Source organism: Chanos chanos, chromosome 8, assembly GCF_902362185.1.
Source record: "Chanos chanos chromosome 8, fChaCha1.1, whole genome shotgun sequence".
Lineage (NCBI taxonomy): Eukaryota > Metazoa > Chordata > Actinopteri > Gonorynchiformes > Chanidae > Chanos > Chanos chanos.
The window spans coordinates 36,229,239-36,250,194 of NC_044502.1; the positions used below are offsets into that span (position 1 = coordinate 36,229,239).

The following is a 20,956-nucleotide window of genomic DNA, read 5'->3' on the forward strand; positions in this document are numbered from 1 at the left end:
GAGTCAGATATTACAGGTGAGACAGACAACCAGTGTCAGATTTCCAATGATGTCTCGTTTACTGTAGTGAAATGAGCATAATCGGAATTTAGATAGAATCGGATTTAGGAAACAGTTCACAGGAGATGGATTTGCTGCGTCCTGTTGATGTGCGCTCCTTATCCATATGCATCACCGTAAATGTAGGGCTGAGAGGGTTATGACACCAGTTAATAAACGGTGCTGAGAAGTGAATCCATATTTTATACTTTCGACCCCTGTTCAAAATCACACATCTCCCTAACATCCAGTCAAAAGGCAAATTTAACCTTCTCGGGGTTGTAGGGTAGAGACTACATAACGGGATCATAAACTGTCAAGCGTATAAATTGTGTCTGTCAGCGGCGTTGACGTGATTCGCTTTATGAATGATCCTTAGATAATAATTAATCAGGCTGGTCGAAAAGTAGCCAACGGGTAGCGCATGTAAAATTTTTTCAGCCAGTGAGTGTATTCCGAGAGCATTTCACTGATCATATCAAGTTTATGAACAAGTGGTAGTATTAGATACCAAATCCAAAATTGTGCGAGAGATCTATAACTTGGGATGTCGATCACTCTTGGACAAAATGGTATTTTCATATATGTATGTATATTGATGTAAGTGTGTGTGTGTGTGTGTGGGGGGGGGGGGGGGGGGTGCGGACTGGGCACTGGAAATTTCAATCGTAGACTGTGTATGGTTGGTTGTGTGAGCTGCATCAGAGCAAAGCAAACATCGAGTACTCGGATCTGTCCAACACCCTGCCACCTACTGCAGACGCGAATAGCCAGGTACAGACGTTCGATTTGAATTCACTTGCTGATTAATCTTTAGATTCATAAAAAAGTGTATTTGTCTCTTGTACCGATATACATATATATAGTATTACTGAAAGCCAGTTTTCACAAGTTGAATAAAAAAGAAAGTAAGATAATACACTTCGCGTAATGTTCCGTCAATGTGCTTTTACCCAAAACAGCAGTAGCCTACAGATCTGAGAAGCAATGATGATAGCATTTCTTATGCGAAGTCGGATAATATTGCATGGTGAATCAATCACCTCACACACATCAGCGCCCCCACCCCTCTCTTCCTCTTCTCTCACCATTCCCTGTCCTCCTCACAATACTTTTAAAAGCAGCCGTGCTTCATTAGCGTGTTCAGACGACTCAAGTTGAGCGACTCCTATTTAGGTATAAGATGGACACTTAAAATCTGTATTACTTCAGTATAGTTATCTTTAAATAGTTCCCATGGATCATTTAAATGTAATATTTTATGATATTATATCTTGTAAAGAACAGCATGTTCGAATGTCCATCAAAACATACGCTCATTAAATCAGTACTTAAAGAGATGCGGGGGTCTGTGAGATATCGATTACACAACGGATATTTGTTTTGCTTTCAATCAAGCTGATTGAGACCAGATAAATTATTAATGGGGTGAAGCCCATCAACTAAAAGTTCAGTGCACTGACAAACAGTGACAGTACAATAAAAAAGTGGAAAAGGATAGCTGAAAATGTCAAAAAGCCATTACACATAAATATTACATCTGTGTAGTTTTGCAAGCAACTGTACAATTAGACTAATTGTTTTAAGCTCAAGGGTGTTATACTGAAAAGGGAAAGCATCCAAGGCTGTAAAAAAGAGAGGTGCTTCTTAAAACATTCTTATTAGAGTGGGAGTAGGAAAGCAGGCTTCAGCCTCTTCAGACACTTTAACCCGTTAGATCAGCGACTTGGAGGGCCTGCCGTCGCTGACCATGGTCCTGAAACGTTTACCTCCATGACAAAGGTGCTCCTTAGACACTCGCGCCACGCTGACAATTTAGTAGGCGGTGTTTTAGAATGAGGCAAATTTCAGAGAACGTTACGTGTTGATTAGTATTAGGTGTTAATGAATTGCAAGCTTCGTGTTCATTTTTAGGCAACAATCTCTGTCCAGTGACCGTCCTTTTTAGCCATTTTGTGACTGATGGTTCAATGAACATTTTTTAAGTGCACGGTTTTGTATTGCCTTAAAAACGCCAATGTTATTTTGTAGAAAATCTTCTCTTACGCGCAACTGTAGTACGAACAACGAAACCCAGACGATATGCTACAAGGCGATCATTAATGCACAAACGGCCTTAGGATGCTTAACCGATCGTTGTATGAATTAAATAATAGCCATCAATGAACTAAACACAACGTTGTAAATCATTAAATACAAAAGAGTAAGCTAATTAGAGAGGACATAGTAAATAATATCTCTCTGGCTCTCTCTCTCTCTATCTCTCTCTCGCCCTCTCTCTCTCTCTCTCTCTCTCTCTCTCTCACCCTTTCTCTCTGTGTGTCACACACACACACACTAACACACAGACACAGACACACCACTCTCTCACTCTCTCTCTCTCTCTCTCTCTCTCTCTCTCTCTCGCCCACACTTACACACAATACACTTGCAAGAACACACATACTCACAAACAATCGGATAACTATTTTACAGAATTAAAACAAGAAATATACATAGGTTTTTACATCTATTAAAATATTTTAACCCACAGTTAGGCCTTACACAATGTGTATTTCCTACTGTAGTTTGACAAGAACAGAACAGAGCGACTCAACGCGTACTTTAAAAACACATTTTGCATTTTTGCTTGAATATTTTGGGCTCTTACAATAGATTTAATTCCACTGTGCATCGCAAGAATAAGTAAAAGTAGAGTATACTGAAAATCTTACAATAACTTTTACCGCTCAAAAAGCACTAAATGTACGATAAAGCCCAGAGACATTGTTGGACATCGGTGACATTTTGGCACTCAGCACTGCAATCACTTAAAGGAAGCGGTATATCATCCCGCAGAGAGTTTATCTATTAAAATGCATAGGCTAAATTGATTGTACGATCCCACAAGACAAGAGCGAAAGAAGCAATAACTGATAAAAGAGAACATCCTTGAATAACCGGGGCCGCTGGTAGCGGCGTGTGGTTTGGGGGAATAGACACGCATTTTAGGTATCTGATAGGGATCAGTGGCGCTGTGTGGTCAGCAGCATCCGCGAAATATGCCCAACGTCTCTCCTCTCTCGCTCAGCCTCTCGCGCTCATACTCCTCTTGGCTCGACGTCAGAAGCTGTGCAGCAGTGCAGTAGAATGCTTGCATAGGCAGGCAGTCTGTTTTTAAAGGTTTTGCCTTACTCATTCAGCGGTCCGCAAGACCAGTCCTGTTCTGGATATTCAGCCCCTTTTTCCTCTTTGTCACTCTGTTTCAGGCCACCCGTGAATGGATTTCTTCTGGATTTTCGCGGTCTAACATGGATGCCCCACCGCTAGCTGAATCGGAAGGTTGTTTCTTGGCGCAGTGAGACGAACAAGCAGAGCTTTGCTGATGGATCTTGAAAGCGAATGCCCTCTACTCGAGTAACCATGCCGTGATCCTTCGCATGGACCGTCCACCCTGCTAAACGTCAAAGAGAAGAATTTCGGGGAATCTTACGATCCAGGGAATAAAATACAAAGCACCACAGACATCATGAAGATTACTTCCCCTCTGATAACTAATGCGAGATTCAGGTGCACTGTCAGGCTTCTTCTGCTACTATTACTATGTGTTGGATATTCTCGCGGGATGCCACACGTTTTAAGATTTGGTAAGAACATTTTTAAAAATTGAACAGGCCTACAGTTGATCAATGCTATTCCTGTCTCAGTACAATTTTAATCGTCCAAGTTTTTGTTTTACTTTCCAGTTCACATGTTGCTTTGATCACTTTTGCCCCCCATTGATTTTTTTTAGTTGCTTCTTATACCTTAACACTTCCTCTACACCGCAAATGCATTTCCATTTTGTGGCATTAGAAAATTCCAGCTTTTTCATTTTGTTTGAAACACCAGAATGTTAGCATGAAACCACACCAACTACTAAACAGAACTTATCACATTTAAAGAAAATAGTGTCCATTAAAAAGTGATTATAGTGAAATCCTGTGTAACATCCACTCATAAAGTATCCTTAACTGCGTGCGTGGAGGGCATCTGAAGAATGTGCATCGAAAGATAAGTGGATTGACAGACGGGTTGATAGACACCCCCCCCCATCAAAAAAAAAAAAGAGAAAAAAACAGCTATGTATTTAGCCACCACAAACTTACATAGAAATTCCATCATTTTCTCATGTGACAGAACGGTGGTAAATGTTTGAGAGGAACTTCTTAGCGAGTGCATTTGGTTGCCGCGACACTGTGGTTCTAATTTAAGCGCTTTCCCAGTATTATCCCTGCCACAGGAGAGCATATGTATCACCTAACTGTCCTTTTGAGTGCGTCGGCTATATGCGTATGACTTGCGTATGCAAGTAGAGGGAACAAGCTTTCTTGTGGCCCTATTTGCATTGAAACACAGCAATTATATGATTTTGAAATTATCTCATTCAGATGATCACGCTCAGCAGTGTAAAATGATAGCAATCTTTAGCTTTGAGCTCAAGTTTTCTCCTGTACTGGTGTCTCTCTTTGCATGTTGCTAATAGCAACCGATTCAAGGACTGCTTTGTTCTAACTGAGCCCGTCTTTGCCCCCTAAAACAGAAAAAGACTTATGTATAGAAGTCCATTTGACTTTAATTAGCGGATGGTATACTGGAACTAGATGCGCTTTCTCATAATGTACTTCTAAAATAATCCCAGGGGCAAATGTTAGGCCGGTGTGAGGTTGTTCTTTTAAAGGACTCTCATCAGAAATGCAATGCGATCAGCAGTTTTCAGGCGAACATCAAGGGTTGTTTGGCAACGACGGCGTCCTCCCTGCCCAGGCCTTTTAGAAGAGCACTGGTTTTGGTCGTTGTGGTTCACAGCAATCTATTTCATGTCCAGCAGTACCTTGGGAATTCTAAGTTATGGCATGTTGTTGTGTTTACTTATGTTATATGACAATGCCATCACACACACACGCACACACAGACAGACACACAGACACACAGACACACACACACACACACACACACACACACACACACACACAATCAGAGGAGCCTGTTTTAACTCGTTGACCGAATCACGACACGCCTTTCGCTGTTCCAAGATGTCTTTCCAAGCTTTAGCTGTTCATCGTTATGCTGGTATTCAGTCAGTAACGATTACTCATTAATCATTCAGGAACGATTAATTCTAAAGATGCTTTGACTTGTTTTTTTTTTTTGAACGAATAGAATGAGTAACAGAGGGTGACACCGGTGTCTACGCTGTCATTCCTCCGAGTAGATTTTGAGCGTCTCACGGTAAAGACAGACCAAGTCCCACAGACCTAGGGTGCCGGCTGACGACTCTCTCTATTCACTTCTCACAGCAAAGCAGGATTATTGAGGAGTCTTGTAACAGAAGAGGGTGCCTAGGAGGGCAACACAACTTCCACCAAAAGCGGCCTTGGGAAAAACTATACAGTCACGATAAACACCTCGAAATCCTATTCTACTATATGCGAGGGAATTATGTTATCCAAAGCGTGTACATCGGTAATCGTTGTTTTGGCCAGTCTCTACTTAGGAGGTTTCCATCTCAGTGTGACGCAGTGAGAAACCTTTCACCATTTGCCCTTTTCTTTTAAAGCTATGTCAATATCAGTCCAATTTCCTCTACATAAGCCATTAATCTAATCGCAGGCAAATCAAAAAGGTATCTAAACTAGGAACGATAAGAGCTCTATTAATGATTACAGCTGTAAATCCAAAGTAATGATTTGTTAAAAAGATTTTGTTTTACTCTTGTTTTAAAAATGAAATTCAAACAACTGTAATGTTGTACATTGGTGGAAGAGCTGGAACATAGCTGATGTTGCATTAGTGAGCCAATGGGAGTGAAAAAAATATGTTATTATTGATGTCTTTGTTGTAATTTTCATTGAATGCTGCATTTTGGCACACTTATACATATAGTTGTGGTAATATTCTTTGTAAATACATATTTTTTCTTTCAAAAATGAGTGCTTTATTTCTTTCAAAAATTACATTGGGGCAAGGAATGCATTTTTTTAGCTTTGGGACCGTTGGAGTCTGTGCAGAGAAGGACTGTGGATTCTTACAGTTTTGTAAAACGAATAAATAAATAAATAAATAGAATTAGGAGGAATCCACCTTAGTAATACATGTATAGGGTAACATGGAGAGGGCTTTGGAGGGATTCGGTCCTTAGTCTCTACATTCAGTGCATTACCCAATCACTGTCAGCCTTCCTCCAACCCACATATGTACTGGAGATTTGTCCATCAGCACTGTGTATACAGTAAGTGCACATGGGGTAAAGAAACGGGGTGACCCAGATTGCATTTTTCAGTTTGCCAAGTGCAATCTAAGTTTAGTGTTGGTAAGCGTGTGTGTGTGTGTGTGTGTGTGTGTGTGTACCAGTAGGGTGGTATGGTCCTGCACAGTTCTCTGCAGGCTTGTGTAACAGTAGCTCTTTTGAGGATTTATAGTGTCCAGTGCTGAGGTGACAGGGATAAGTGAGGTGTGTAACCTGATGCTGCCAGCCTTGAGGGAATATGTGATTTTTGTAGACAGGTCTGATGGGAAGTGGGTTTTTTGCATTAAATTAGGAACCAGCTGGATTTGACAACAACTGGGAAACATTCTGTTCGACTTGGCTGGCTGTTGCCCAGGTAGTGGAACTCAAAAATACAGAGAAAGTGAATAGATGTAAGTCCATTTGTTTGTTTGTGTATACATTTATCCTTTTTATATCTAGATATGGTATTTGCCAATGACTCATTAAAGCTAAAATGCTGTACTTCACATAATAATATTATTGCTTATGGCAGCTAATGGTCCCTGTTTAAAAGCCCTGCTGGATTTGTTTGATTTACTGCAATTCATTTGGTTCTATTAGTGTCGTTTTTATAATATTTTCATAAGGACCATTTGGTCTCTTGTGGACGTCCAACAAAACATTTTTATACAAGAACTCATCAATGGTCAATATTGGAAGTAATTAATGGCAGAGAAGAAATAGGTTTGAGAGTTAAAGGGCAATGGCTTCTATAATGAAAATATATATTGTGCAAAATAAAACTTAAAGTTTTAAAATATCGTAATGCCTGTCACCTAACATACTGAAAACTGTTCACACTCCCCTTCTCCTAACATTGCTTGTAAATAAGAAGATTGACAGACAATGAAAGCTACTTAGAGACAAAGCATGGATAAGCGGATCACGGAGCAAGAGAGGGTTAGGTATGAAATGGGAGTGATAAGCAGAACAATTCCTATTTCACAAGCTAATGTCTTGGATAATCTGTTTATTCCAATCAACATCATTAAGACAGCATCTTTGGGAAATGGCGTTGAAGATTCAGAACCATTGTAATCAGTCACATGTTTATTCCACACACTTCTACCTCAGTCTAAACGTGGGTATAAATGCCGCTTTTATTGAATTGGACATGTTTTTGGAAGATGTGAATCAACCTGGGATGAAATTTCTTTTTTCTCCTCTTAAGATGAAATCATTTTTGAGTTAGCTAGTTTAGGTATATCAGCCTGAAGAAATGCTTGAAGAATATTGCCTCAACTGAAATCTCATTGTCAGTAACACAGAATATTAGTTACAGTAGGGTTTTGAAACTATCATAGAATTTGATGTTCATTATGTCCACCTGCATGGCATATAGTTGTTTACAAAAAGTACTCTAAATAAGAACTCTAAAACCTCTGTTTGAAGGTGTCAAGAGAAGGGAAAGGCATGGATCTCCTATGGCTTGAGGGAGAGAGGGGGAGAGAGAGAGCTCAGTTCCTCTCTGCCTCACTGACTGGCGTCTATCCTCTGTGGTGCTGACCATTCATTTGTAATGGAAATGACCTTGTGACCTCTTGTACTGTTGGACTGAGAGCTTGCCAGATCCGAGCACAGGGCACCACATCTGTGGTCTGTGTCCTTGTAAGTGTGCATGTATTTAGGGGTGTGTGTGTGTGTGTGTGTATGTCTGTGTGTGTCTGTGTATCAGAGAGTGAGTGAGTGAATGAGTGAGTGAGAGAGAGAGAGAGAGAGAGAGAGAGAGGGTTTTCCGCTATGGGTGTAAAATATCAACTTAAGTTATGGGTTACTAAATAAATTATGTATCCATACAATATTCAAATAAGGGAGCGTTTTCATCTCACTAATATACTGCTGCCAGCCATAGTTTTCGATTTTATCTTTTTTTTCTTTTTTTTTTCATTCGGATTGGAAAAATGAAGCCATTTTAAAATCATCTGTTACGCTGATGGGCTTGGCTGCTCAGACCTCTATCAGATGACACATACTTCTCTCCCAGTTTTAGTAAAATGGAAATTCTCTTGTGGAGTTTCCCCTGAGGCTAAAGCAGAGGCTTTACCCAGGTCCTGTCAAATGGCACAAATACCCACCTGTCATATTTTTTTACCCTAAACTATTGAAGTTTAGCCTACAGAAAGAGTATTGTCATCAGATTGCAAGAGCACCCTGATTGAGTCAACTCATGTGTCTTATATTGTGACAAATATATATCGGTCTAATAATAATTTTAAAAAAAATGTTATGAGACATATTTTGTCTGAAAGAAATATTCATGGGTTCAATATTCAAATGTTTTCGAGATCCTGGATGTAAGTTGTAAATGGTGGGATACTCTATTTTATACTCATACCATTTTATCTGAAATACAATTAACTTCACATAACATTTCTCTACAGAGCTGTCTATGAAACAGTAATTTCATTCATTTCATGGGGGAATTTGTCCTGATATTTTTGTTGACATTACTCTCACATCGTGAACACTGACCTCTGAAATAGGATTCTGTAAGAATGTTGTTAATGACCAAAAACAGGAGGAGATCATTGAAAGTACATATAGGAACCTTTGTGATAAGAAGGTGAATGAAATAATCGAAGACCATGTTTCCTTAATGAGATTAATTGGCCTTGAGGAGTGGCTGTGTGTGAAAGTCATGACATTTTGGTGGATTCAGTGTTCTTTCAGCCATTCAGTGCTGTGACAGGGATACTTTCTGTTAAAGGAAACTTGAGCCTATTTCATTGTGTTTGTCAGCATGTGTGGGTGTATGTGTGCATACTCTATGTGTCATCACAAAGAAGGACAGAGAGAGAGAGAGAGAGAGAGAGAGAGGACATACAGAATGAGACAAGAATGAGGGAGAGGGAGAGGAGAGAGAGATAGAGATAGAGGGAGAGGTCAAATCTTATATGCAGATGACCTGCTACTGTTGGTGGATGCTGTTTATGGGTTACAGCAGCACCTAAACCTGCTGGAACGTTTCTGCAGGACCCAGATCCCCAAAATAATTTAAAAATAGAAACAAACAGCAAAAAAAAAACAAACAAACAAGTAAATCACTCAATCAATCAATCAATAGTATTTATAGTAAAGCATACACAGGAACGCAGACTCTCAGGAGCGCTCAGTAAGTACTATTTGGGTAAAATCCAAAGTTTAGGATTTATGTAGGATTATAGAATTTTGCAAAAATATTTGCACATGCAAAGGCAACCTCCATACAATGCATGTGGAGCAGAACTGGACAGTTTTTCACTGACTTTAAACATTAGCCATGCTAAACAGAGCAATTTAATTCTGAATACATCTAAACTTGAAAGACACTCGCATTTAAAGCTGCACCAACTTAGACTGTATCTTGTGAGAGACAGTGAGAGAGAGTGAGAGAGAGAGAGAGAGAGAGAGAGAGGGAGAGAGAGACAGACAGGGAGAGCCTATACAGTTGTTAATGACCATCTTACCAATGGCCAGATGGTTTTGATTACATTTTAAATGAGTTGAGAAGCTGGAGATATGGGTTATGGTCATGATGCTTGAGCCTGTGGAGATTATGACATTTCAGAGTGAAGTCAGCTCTCATTTTTGGGGATTTAATGCAACATTGAGTGAAGTTCATTTCTCTAACAGTGTCAGTTTGATGCTGTGAAGAGGCAGCTCTAAGATTGGGATATACTGTGGAGTGGCACGTCTTGCTCACCTTAATCTGCATGGATTCCCTTGGAAATGGATTTGAAGGAAGGGATGCGGTTAAATGAAAATGCCATTAACGAAAGACGAACAGATAGATGTTGTGGAACAGAGAGAAATGTACATTTCTGAGAAAATTGAAAAAAAATCTGTGGAGTCCCAAATCGACTGCATCGCGCCATGTTTCGAAAGGTTTGATGTTTTTCTTCAGTTTCAAAAAAAAAATATGGTTCTGATGTTTAGTCTTTGTTAAGCTTTTTCTCCTTTATTTGCTCCAGTTCTTTCTCTTGGCACCGTGTAAGTCTGCGTTTTTTTAATGAAGGACAGAAATGAATTTCAAAAATAGTTCTGTTAATTGACTTTATTTGCCTTAGCGCTGCCAGTCTGTATTATCAGCTTTCTCAAATGGAGTTTAGCATTGAAGGTTTTGTGGGTATTACACTGTGTCCTGGCCTACAGCCAACAGACTCCCGAGTAAATATATTTAAATCATCGCTAAGCCGCTTAAAATATTCATGTTTCACTTACAGCTAGTTTATAGAAATATGAAACTATCTCCAAGTTGCAAATCAGTTACACGGTTAAAAATAAATAATTTTCGGTGTTAAGGAATAATACTTTCAAAAATAAATTGAGTGACAGTGGTGCGACGGACGTGTGTTTGCGGAAAGAGGAGCGGCGTGTGTTCTGATAGGGGTGGATTTAGCCTCTTAGGCTCCGTGCAGCGCGTTAAGGACAGTGGCTGATTCAAAGGCGTCAGATGCCACGATGCATGAAGAGATTTAATGTGCTTGCTGCAATGATTATTTTAAGGCTCCTTCTTTTGGGTTCAAAGCAAACGCATCTGTGGCTGGTTTTTAAACCAAGAAAAAAAAAAAAACAAAAAAAAACAAGCCAGGGTTTCATATTTCATATAGCAGTAATTAGTCTCTCCATGTACCGCCGTCTGTTAGACCAGTCTTCTCTTATAATCTTTTTAGACTCTACGTTACTGTGCAGTCATATAGTCATAACCACGCGTGACACATGAACAGTTTCCTTCCACGTTTGTCATAGCCTTCAGTGTTCTTTCACTCCCAGTGCATATATACTGTAAATTATATCGATGGTATTTTTCTATTACAAGTATTGATTTTTTTTTTTTTTTCTGAGAAAATTGTTTTTGACCATATACCGTAGATAAGTTATTCATCGTTTGCTTGGAGATGAAATGACTGTTCTCTTTATGAGCTTAAGGAGGGAAATAAGGAGGCACTTCACACATCCAGCACAAAGACACTAAAGAGTTGGGGTTGGGGGGGTGGGGTGATGGTGCTAGTTGTAACGGATGTAGTAGCAGTATCAGCTATGGTGTTACTACCATCACTCAACAGTATTAGTCAGTGAGTGTAATCTGTTAAACTTATACCATAAGTTCTCTTGCTCTGGTAATATTTACACAGGTTGTATTTCATGTCAGCAAAGCGAAAAGAAAAGGAAAGGAGAGAGGAACATGGAATAGGAGAGAGAGAGAGAGAGAGAGAGAGAGAAAGAGAGAGAGAGAGAGAGAGAGAGAGAGAGAGAGAGAGAGAGAGTGTCTCTGAGTCAATAACTCATTTGCAGCGTTATGAATCAAAATGATCTTGCTGAGGGAATGGTCTACTCTTGGCCCATATCCTGCCTCTAGTCCCTAAAGAAACCCGAATAATAATATGCTTGAGAAATCGATGTGGAATACAAAGCCAAAGGGATGGATATCAGGAGTCCACTCCTTCCTTCCCTAGTCCCATATCCACCCTTTATAGAAGTTTCTGCTGATATTGCCACAAATCCAATTCCAAAATGTCATATTAAAATTTTATACCATTTGGGTTAGACTTGGGTGTTCAGAATGAAATCTATTTCAGTGAGGGGAGGGGTTATATGTCAGTGACATTTGCTGGTCAGCACAAGAGGAGTAAATACTGTGCCTAGACTGAGGTGTGGTCAACAGGCTATTGGCTGGAATATGCTGTCATCAGGTTTACAGATATGATTTGCATATGCTTATAATATTGTATGCATTAACGAAAAATATAACCAGTGAGTGGTGGATTGCTAATACTTTGACCAATCACTGGCTGAAAAAAATTACACGTTAAAAGGCTCTACAATATCAACCCGTTTGTGTGTGTGTGTGTGTGTGTGTGCTGGTGAGTGTGTGTCTGTAATCTCACACCTGAACACCTTTTTATGGCTTCTTCAGAGAAGGAAAATCTTTAATCCTCTCTTTATTTCCTTCATTCTCTCCCTCTCTCTTGCGGTGCAGTTATCAGCTGATAGAGCCGGATCGATAACCTCACAGAACCTCTGTTTGCTGCGTCCGGTTCCTGCCCGCCTAAACAAAATCATTACTGCTGCACTCCAGCAGCCAGAACAGAGTCAGGATGCCTATTAAACACCATCTCTGCTGGGCATGGCTCCTTCCCCACTGACACTCTGAGCAAATATCTGACAGACAGAGAAGAAGAGAGGAGAAGAGAATGGAGAGAGAGAGAGAGTGGGAGAAAGAGAGAGTGAGAGAGAGAGAAAGAGAGAAAGAGAGAGAGAGAGAGAGAGAGACAGTGAGAGAGGGTTTCTGAAATTTTAACATCTTTGATGCAGAAAATATTAACGCTGCACAAACAAAAATCGTTAAGATCATTAAGCTCGCATAAATATCATGATCACATAAAATGGGATCGCTCTAAAGCATAACTCTCAGTCAACTACCGAACAGAGAGCACTGGAGTTCCAAAAAAACAACTGAAGCTCCAAGCCAGAGAGAGACAAAGAGAGAGAGCGAGAGAGAGAGAGAGAGAGAGAGAGAGAGATGGTCTGACCTTTGTGCCCTGTCGTAACTGAACATACAGGTCTCAGTAGTGGAGTGCTGATTTGACCTGTGTGCTCAGTATGTGAATTCCTGTGCTCTCTGTAGTATATGACCAGTCTGTAACAAAATGTCTGCAGGTCAGTGTCGTGTTCCTGTAAGCACTCCCTAGCGAAATACCAAGCTCATGTCTAACACACTCTTCCATAGCCACAAGCACGATAGGTCAGTGCTCTGTGTATGTGTGTGTGTGTGTGTGTGTGTGTGTATGTGTGTGAGTGTATGTTTGTGAGTGCATGTATATGTGTTTGTGCGATTTTGTCCTTGTGTCTGTCACTTTCTTTTTTCTCTTGAGAAGGTTTGTGCTGATGACTCATGGAAGCAGAAAGGTTTGTTCCTCTCACGATAACCTGAAAATCACCAGTAAGATCCATTCTCTCATTGCTGTCTTACACTCTCTCTCCCCTTCTTTAGTCTCTCTCTCCATCCCTCTCCCTCCCTCCCTCTCTCTCCATCTCACTCTCTCTCTCTCTCTCTCTCTCTCTCTCTCTCTCTCTCTCTCTCTCTCTCTCTGTCTGTCTTTCTTACATTGTGACCTAGGAGACAAAAACTGTTTCTGTGGAATACTGTTTTCTTTTGTGTTTGTGAGGATCTCTGTATGTTTTAGTGTATTAGTCCGGGTGAGTGGTATGGGACGTATGTTTGTGTGTCTCTGTATGTGTGTGTGTATGTGTGTGTTTCTCCACCAGACACTTGTCAGGCCCATTTTAACTCCCATGCTCCTATCTGATTTCCCAGGGAGCCTGTGGAGAATGCTATCAGAGAGTGAGAGGCAGAACTCAATATGAGTCCTTTGGTGCCGGGGCAGCGGCAGAGTGGGATCTGGGGATGTATGCCACCGCGTTTACCATAGCAGAGGGGGGATGAGAGGGGGCAGCACTTTGATTTCCCCAGATGTCACAGTCAGGCCGTATCTCTCCCGTAGAGAAACCGGTTGACAGAAAGAGAGAGAGAGAGCGTAAGAAACGGAGAGAGGCCGAGAGAAATAAACACAGAAGGGAGGGTGTGTGAGAACGATAGGAAAAAGAGTGAGAGAGAGAGAGAGAGAGAGAGAGAGAGAACAACAGAGAATGAGAGGTAAAGAGTGAAACATAAATAAAGGATGTTTCTTTGAATTAAACATGGTTGTAAAATGCTTTGAGAGACGATAGGGAGTACAGACTCTCAGTTCTTTTTTTTACTTATTTATTTATTTTTGGGCCAGACAGCGCAGACACTTTAGGAGCATGCTGGAGTGTTTCAGATCGTCGGAAAATATTGCCGTGTTGTGCGTTGGTGGTGGGAGTGTGTGCAGTTGAAACGCAGGACACAGGAGAATGCAAATAAGTGGTGTAAACTGAGGGGAGTTGAGTATTGGCAGTTGAGTATTTGAGTGTGTTGAAAATATCTAGAGACTGTAAGAAAAGAGTAGCTGTATTACATGCAAAGCACTATCAGGGTGTGTGGTGAATGTGCCAAGAGATTATTTGGGAAATGAAGGCGAAATGTGTAAAGTGGGATCTGGGTATAAAACCCCTGCAGGTCTGAAATGAATTCATCTCATCTAGATGGTGACTGGAAGGGCCGAAATGGAACAGACAGGGATAAATAGCAGTGAACAAATTGTGTGAAAATTCTGCACTCTGTGTGATGTGTGTGTGTGTGTGTGTGTGTGTGTGTGAGTTTGTTTGCGCGAGTGTGTGTCAGAAAGACAGAGAGGCAGAGCAGGAATGAGAGAGAGAGAGAGAGAGAGAGAGAGAGAGAGAGAGAGAGAGAGAGAGCGAGCGAGCAAGAGAGAGAGCAAGAGAGAAAGAGAGAGAGAGAGCAAACAGCACTCAGGGACTTCTATTTGTGTCAACGCATTTCACTCAATTATATGAGGCAGAATTGAATTACTGTCTGCTTCAGCTACACGGCTCAATGCAATGTGTGAACACACTCTGTTTGGATATTGTTTGGATTCTTTATGACTCAGTACAATCTGTGATTTTAACAAGGGGTCTTTGGCTCAAAGATGATCAGTGCACTGAGCAGATGATCATTCTCTGATCCTACTTTACACTCACTCTAAATGAATGGATAGCCGCTCTCTCACTCCCCCGAATGAGTCACACTCTTTCCAGGCCTACTTGACTGGTAACAGTGGCATTAGAGAACTAAACACAGATCCTGGCACTATACAGACATCAATACATTATGACACAGTATAATTCTTTGCATGTGTGTGTGTGTACGCGCGCGTGTTTCTAATAACAAAAATATATTTAGTCAGGGAGTAATTTTTCAAGGAAAACCAAATGAACAAATGAGTGTCACAGAAAGACAGAGTATTTACCAGTGATGAAGACTATTATCCTTATTGAGAAAGCAGGACAAATATCGATGCTTTCACTGTAATTAATGGTTTCTGTTACTCCTTTGAGCAGAAACCCCGGAGACTTTTGTCAGACCATGGGAAGCTTTGTTGTGGATTTTCTTGCCACATCAAGTATGTGAATGTTTCATGCAGACACCAAGACACTCACACAGACACTCAAGGAGTGCCAAGGTTCTCTCTGAGTGAACACAATGTATGGAGCTGTCATTTGCCCTGAGAATAACAACCTTAATTGTCTCAGAAAACATTGCATGTCATTTCACCATAAGAGACAGAGAGTATTTTAACTTAATTAACGGATTTATTTTAATTTACATTAGAGGTACTTAATAACCCATACCTTACATGTATACTCTATATACTTACACTAATCAAATGGATTGTGCCAGGCATTTAATATTATAAAGAGTGTACTCTAAATAATACAGTAACCATAAGACTTTTTTATCATTGTAATTTTAATTGTGTTTATAGACAATGCATGTTCACTGTGGCAATTACACCTGCAACTACTTATAGTAAGAAAGTTCCTTCACTCAATCTATTCTGATTTTATTTAGCAATGAGCACCAAATTATGAATTACAAGTCTACAAAAACGTGATTTCAATGCAATATGGTGCCACCCATTTTGTGTGTAAATTTTGTCTATATTTCAGCAAAGCTTATGGCGTAGTTCCCAGGAGATATGCCTTTTTTTTTCCAAGAATGTTCTAGGCTGTGAATCATCGCCATAACCGTCTCCAATCCACTCAGACCTGTTTGGATAAACTCCCACTTGTCTTCCGTGTTGTCTGACTTGTACTGAATCTGATCTCCTTCTGATCTCTGCCGAAGTTTCTGTTCTGTTGTAAATTATGCAAATACGGTGAGTAGTCTCTGCTCCACCTACCCACTCCCCCATCCCATTGGCTGACCTGTGGCCTTTTTCCTTGCCGGTAAATGAGTGTGACATGATGTTACACACAGGTCATCACACCCGAGATCCTCCCCCGACTCATTAAGGCATGGGTGACGAGGCTTGCTAAATTATTCAGCACTCTGCTCGCTGAGCCTGAACACGAGCGCCGTCTTGCTCTCTCGCTCGTCCAGATCAATCAGTCCTGATTAAAAGTGCGCAAGTACTATGAAAGATGGATGTGGGTGGGGTGGGTGGTGGGGGTGGGGGGGGGGTTTGCGGGGGTCGCGGGTCTGTCACGCTGGCCAATGCTTGGTGCTCTGTGAGGGCCGGCGGGGGACCGTGGAACCTTGCATGTGGCCGTGATAGATTCTGGATGGAGAACCTGTGGCAGCATTTTCTCTCATCTGGAGGTGAAAATAAGCATTTGAGGTCTGTTGGGAGACACGGCGTTGGATGAGTGCCATGCTGGGGAAGTGAGAAGATTTCTGCCGCAGTGAGAAAAAGAAAGAGGGAGAGAGTGTCAGAGAGAGAGAGAGAGAGAGAGAGAGACAGACAGACAGACAGAGAGAGCAAAATCTGTGGTTTCTTGGACAGGACAAAGTGCAAACAGAGAACACGTCTACCAGATTTAGTCAAATTTTTTGGCCCGTCACCCCTATCTCGTCATCTCATCTCTGCAGCGTTCAGAGGAGTTTGTGGTGTGCTGCACAGCCCGCATGCATGAGAAAACAGTCTCATCTTCCCCCCCCTCCTTCTACTCTGTCTGTGAGTTAAACCTCTCATGGGAAAGAGAAAGAAAAAAAAAAACAGACGTTTTGCCCCTGGCTCTTTCTTTCTTTTAATAGGCACTGTATTCCTGACGGAGCATTCTGGAGTTCACCTTGATGTCACATAAGAGCGTGCTGATCGCTGGTGTGCTGGTGCCCTCCTCCATTCATATGAATTAAGCAAAAGGAACAGAAGAAAGAAAGAATTAAAGGAACAAAATGCACCCGATGAATTATGATTCCGTTTAAAGATCTGGTTTGATCCAGTTCATAGATGTACAGTTAGAACATGTGCTACAGAATAATTTCTTGGCACTAAATAAATGTCTATCTATATCTACATCTATATATATCTCTCTCTATATATATCTATATATCTATATCTATATCTATCTATCTATCTATCTATCTATCTATAAATGTGAGTATAAATATAAAATAGAAATATATTTTTTAATGCTGTGATAATAGGTGGCAGTTTTGTTCAGGCACTTTTTTGTGTGACAAGTAAAGTACAGAAGTACCTGTTCTTCCTCTCTCTGTCATCCACAAATCACCCTAGACTTCCTGTTCTTCCTCACGCTTGACCTGCCTTTTTCAGCTGCCCAGCAGATCGATGGAGAGCGGGCTGAGCATCACCAAATCACATTACTTTTGCTCGATTTCTATCAGGAGACAGCACACAAAAAAGGAAGAAAAAAAAAAATCAACCCAGGCACAATACAAAAAGGAAAAATATGTGTCCTTGGAGATCTGATAAATTCTTCTTGTCTATTTCAAAAAAAAAAAAAAAAAAGAAAGTTCTTCCGAAATACAAATACAGTGGCAATTCGCATATTTTTTTGAACGCTTGAGGTAGGTTGAATCAGGACAGAATCTTAGGGTGACTGGTGCTCTCTTTTCCTTTTTTCCATCTCTTCTTTGTTTTTTCCCCTCTAACCTTGTGTATTTTCTCACCCTTCCTGCTTTCTTCACCTGGCCCCCTGTCCTTCTCTCATCTAATCCCATCCTGTTCTCTCCTTTTTCTCGTTGGCTCCGGGCGGCTCTTGAACTCACCTTGATGCAAGTGTCAGTGTACAGGTTCTAGTCCATCTATTTTGTCATTTAATGGAGCAATGTTTCACCTCCTTTGACCCTTAAATAGTCTGTGGTTGAGGGCTTGGCTGCTGGCGATAGTATTAGTGAGACTCTCTCTCCAGCCGCTGTTTGTTCTGTGGGAACAGATTTAATTTCTGAGTGAAAATCTTGCTTTGACAAAGAGGGACCTTGAGTGTGGAGGAGCCAATCGATCAGTGAGGAGATCAGGAGGCGAGAAGTGTGTAAACATGTCCTCCAATAGAACTCTAGCTCTGGTACTGACACAGCCTCCAGGATGGAGCCTGATCTCTCTTTTATTCTCAGTCAAGTAAACAGCCCACCAAATGCGATGGTTTCCCCCCAACACTGATTTCCCATGGTCCCATAGTCTCCTTCCAGGTTTCACCTCCTCGAGGCGGTATCAGAATTGATGAGAAGTGTTACCTCATTCTGAAAGAGCTGAATTTTTGAGGGTACACAATGTTTTCATTTAGTGTCAAGCTGATCTACCTGGTTGGCCGTTGTCCCAGACTGCTCCAACATCTCTTTTACAATAACACTGCTCAGGAAAGAGAGAAAAAGCAGGAGAGAGAGAGAGAGAGAGAGAGAGAGAGAGAGAAAGAGAGAGAGCGCTTGAAGAGTGTGTCAGAGAGAACACAATTACAATGGGTGTCTTCATTGGTCTTTATTGTTTCTTAATTTCCTTTCATTTGTTTGGATGGCTGGTGTGTTTTACATCTTTGTTTAACTACTCACAAAGCCTTTTTTTTTTCTTTTTTTTTTGAATGCACATAAAATTTTGTGTCCAAAAAAAAAAAAAAAAACTGATCAAATACTCGTTCCTGAGATACTTTTGCTGTTTTCCAGAAAGATCTGAGTTGAGTAGCCTGCAACTTATTTAATGAGAGGTTCTTAATTTGTATTTCATGCGCCTCAGATCATGGCTTGATGTCTAATCATATTATCAGGGTTATGACTCATAAGAAATGTTCTATGTTTGTAAACGATCCGTGTCCTTGAGAGCTTGTCTTGTCTTGAGGACATGAGGAGGTGGGTCAGAGGTAGCAATCATGTTGTGGTGGAGCAGTGGTCAGAGCCTTATCTCTGGTCTAATTTCTCTCTCTCTCTCTCTCTCTCTCTCTCTCTCTCTCTATGTACCTACATAGTCATTACCTGCTCTGTTTTAATACTGCTCCCATTCACTGTAATTATCTCCAAAGCACAGTTCACACACTGCCTCTCCCTCTGTCGGAAACCTCTAAATAATGGATGCCAGCAAACATTAAGTGCTTTAGCACAGAAATTAGCACTTGACCTTTGCATTCACAAGCGGATAATGTCTGAGCAGTCGCCCAGGAGGAACAGGGCTGTTTTTCCATCGTCATACTGGAGAGACGTTACAATGCTTTGTCTCGATGAGCCAGACAGATGGAGAGAAAGAATGAAAATGAGACACAGAGAGAGAGAGAGCGAGTGAGAGAGAGAGAGAAAGAGAGTGACAGAGAGAGCGGGGAAAGAGGGGACACAGCTTTTTGCCTTCTAGCACTTCCTCCAGTGAGTGGTGTCCTTGCCTTGGTTTAGCTTGATAAAGGGATTTTTCTGATGATCTCCATGCAAAACTGTGGCTAGCTCTGGAACAGCTTCAAAGACCTGATTGACTAAGAATCCTTGATCTCCATAAATGACCCAAACCCTAAACTCTTCACCTCTTTCCCCCTAACATTTAATCTCTTCCTTACAACTTATAGAAAATTCAGTCTCTCTGAATCGCTACAGCGGAATCTGGCAGAACGGTGAAAAGGGAAATATGAAAGAGGTATAGAGAGAAGTTGGCGTTCTGAGAGCGGCCACCCCCCCCCCCCACCCCCCACCCCTTATTCTTTATGATAACCGTTTGGGGAATTCAGAGATAAAATCCATTCAGAAACCGGTCTGTAATCCACACAATCCATGAAAAAAAGAGGAAATTAGAGGGAGGGGAAGGGATGTGAATGGGAGAAAAGAGCTGGCTTTCATCCTCCCTCGCAGGCTTTTGTGTGATGATCATTACCCCCGCACATCTCTCACTCTTTCTTCCTCCTGCACCAAAACACCTGCCAAAGTTTCCCCGTGCTGATAACTAGAGCTCAGGGAATAAATCAGTTTCACTCAGAGAGGGAAAACAGACAGTATGTACTTTTGTGTGTGTGTGTGTGTGTGTGTGTGAGGGGGGGGGGAGGGAGAGAAAGAGGTGGATAGACAAAGAAAAGACTTCTAAGCAGAAACATAAATAAGGAGGCAGCAAGGGGCACTATGAATGGATTGGGGGAGGGGGATTGTTAGCTGGGTAGGTGGTGTATACGTTTGTGTTTTCATATGAGCATATCTCTGTGTGTACATGTGCATATCTGTGTGCGTGCATGCGTGTGTGTGTGTGTGCATGTGTGTGTGTGTGTGTGTGTGTGTGTGTGTGAGATAGAGAGAGAGAGAAAGAGAGATGGATAGACAAAGAAAAGACTTCTGAAAAGAGACATAAATAAGAAGGCAGCAAGGGGCACTATGAATGGATTGGGGGGATTGTTAGCTGGGTATGTGGTGTATACGTTTGTGTTTTCATATGTGTATATCTATGTGTGTATGTGTGCGTGTAAAGCTCACATGTAGACACTGCCAGTGAGTGTCTCTGTTCTGGCATTGCGGAAGGTAGTCCATATGGTCCAGCCAGGATCCTCGTGAGCATGTGGATCAGCTCATTCACTTTCCACCCGCTGCAGGACATTAGCAATGCTCACACTTGTTTAAGCCTAATAAAAATCAGTTTAGAGAAAATACCGCCATGAGGTCACCATCTGTCACCTGCTAACACCGCTTTCCAAATTCGCCAAAAAACAAGTGAGCAGTAAGCATCTCTTCTTGTCTCTACCTCCCTCTTTCTGTATTATCATTCTCTCTTTTTCTCTCTAAACACACCCACACACACACACACACAC

The 20,956-nt window shown here is 41.2% G+C and overlaps 1 protein-coding gene across 1 annotated transcript in view; it reads left to right on the forward strand.

The window, feature by feature from the left end:
• Window positions 1-3,547: 3,547 nt before the first annotated feature.
• Window positions 3,548-20,956, forward strand: part of grik2 (glutamate receptor, ionotropic, kainate 2) — a 108,074-nt gene continuing 90,665 nt past the window's right edge. Inside the window, exon 1 of the mRNA XM_030781100.1 lies at window positions 3,548-3,665. Coding sequence (XP_030636960.1) covers window positions 3,548-3,665 — 118 coding nt within the window. The remainder of the gene's footprint in view (window positions 3,666-20,956) is intronic.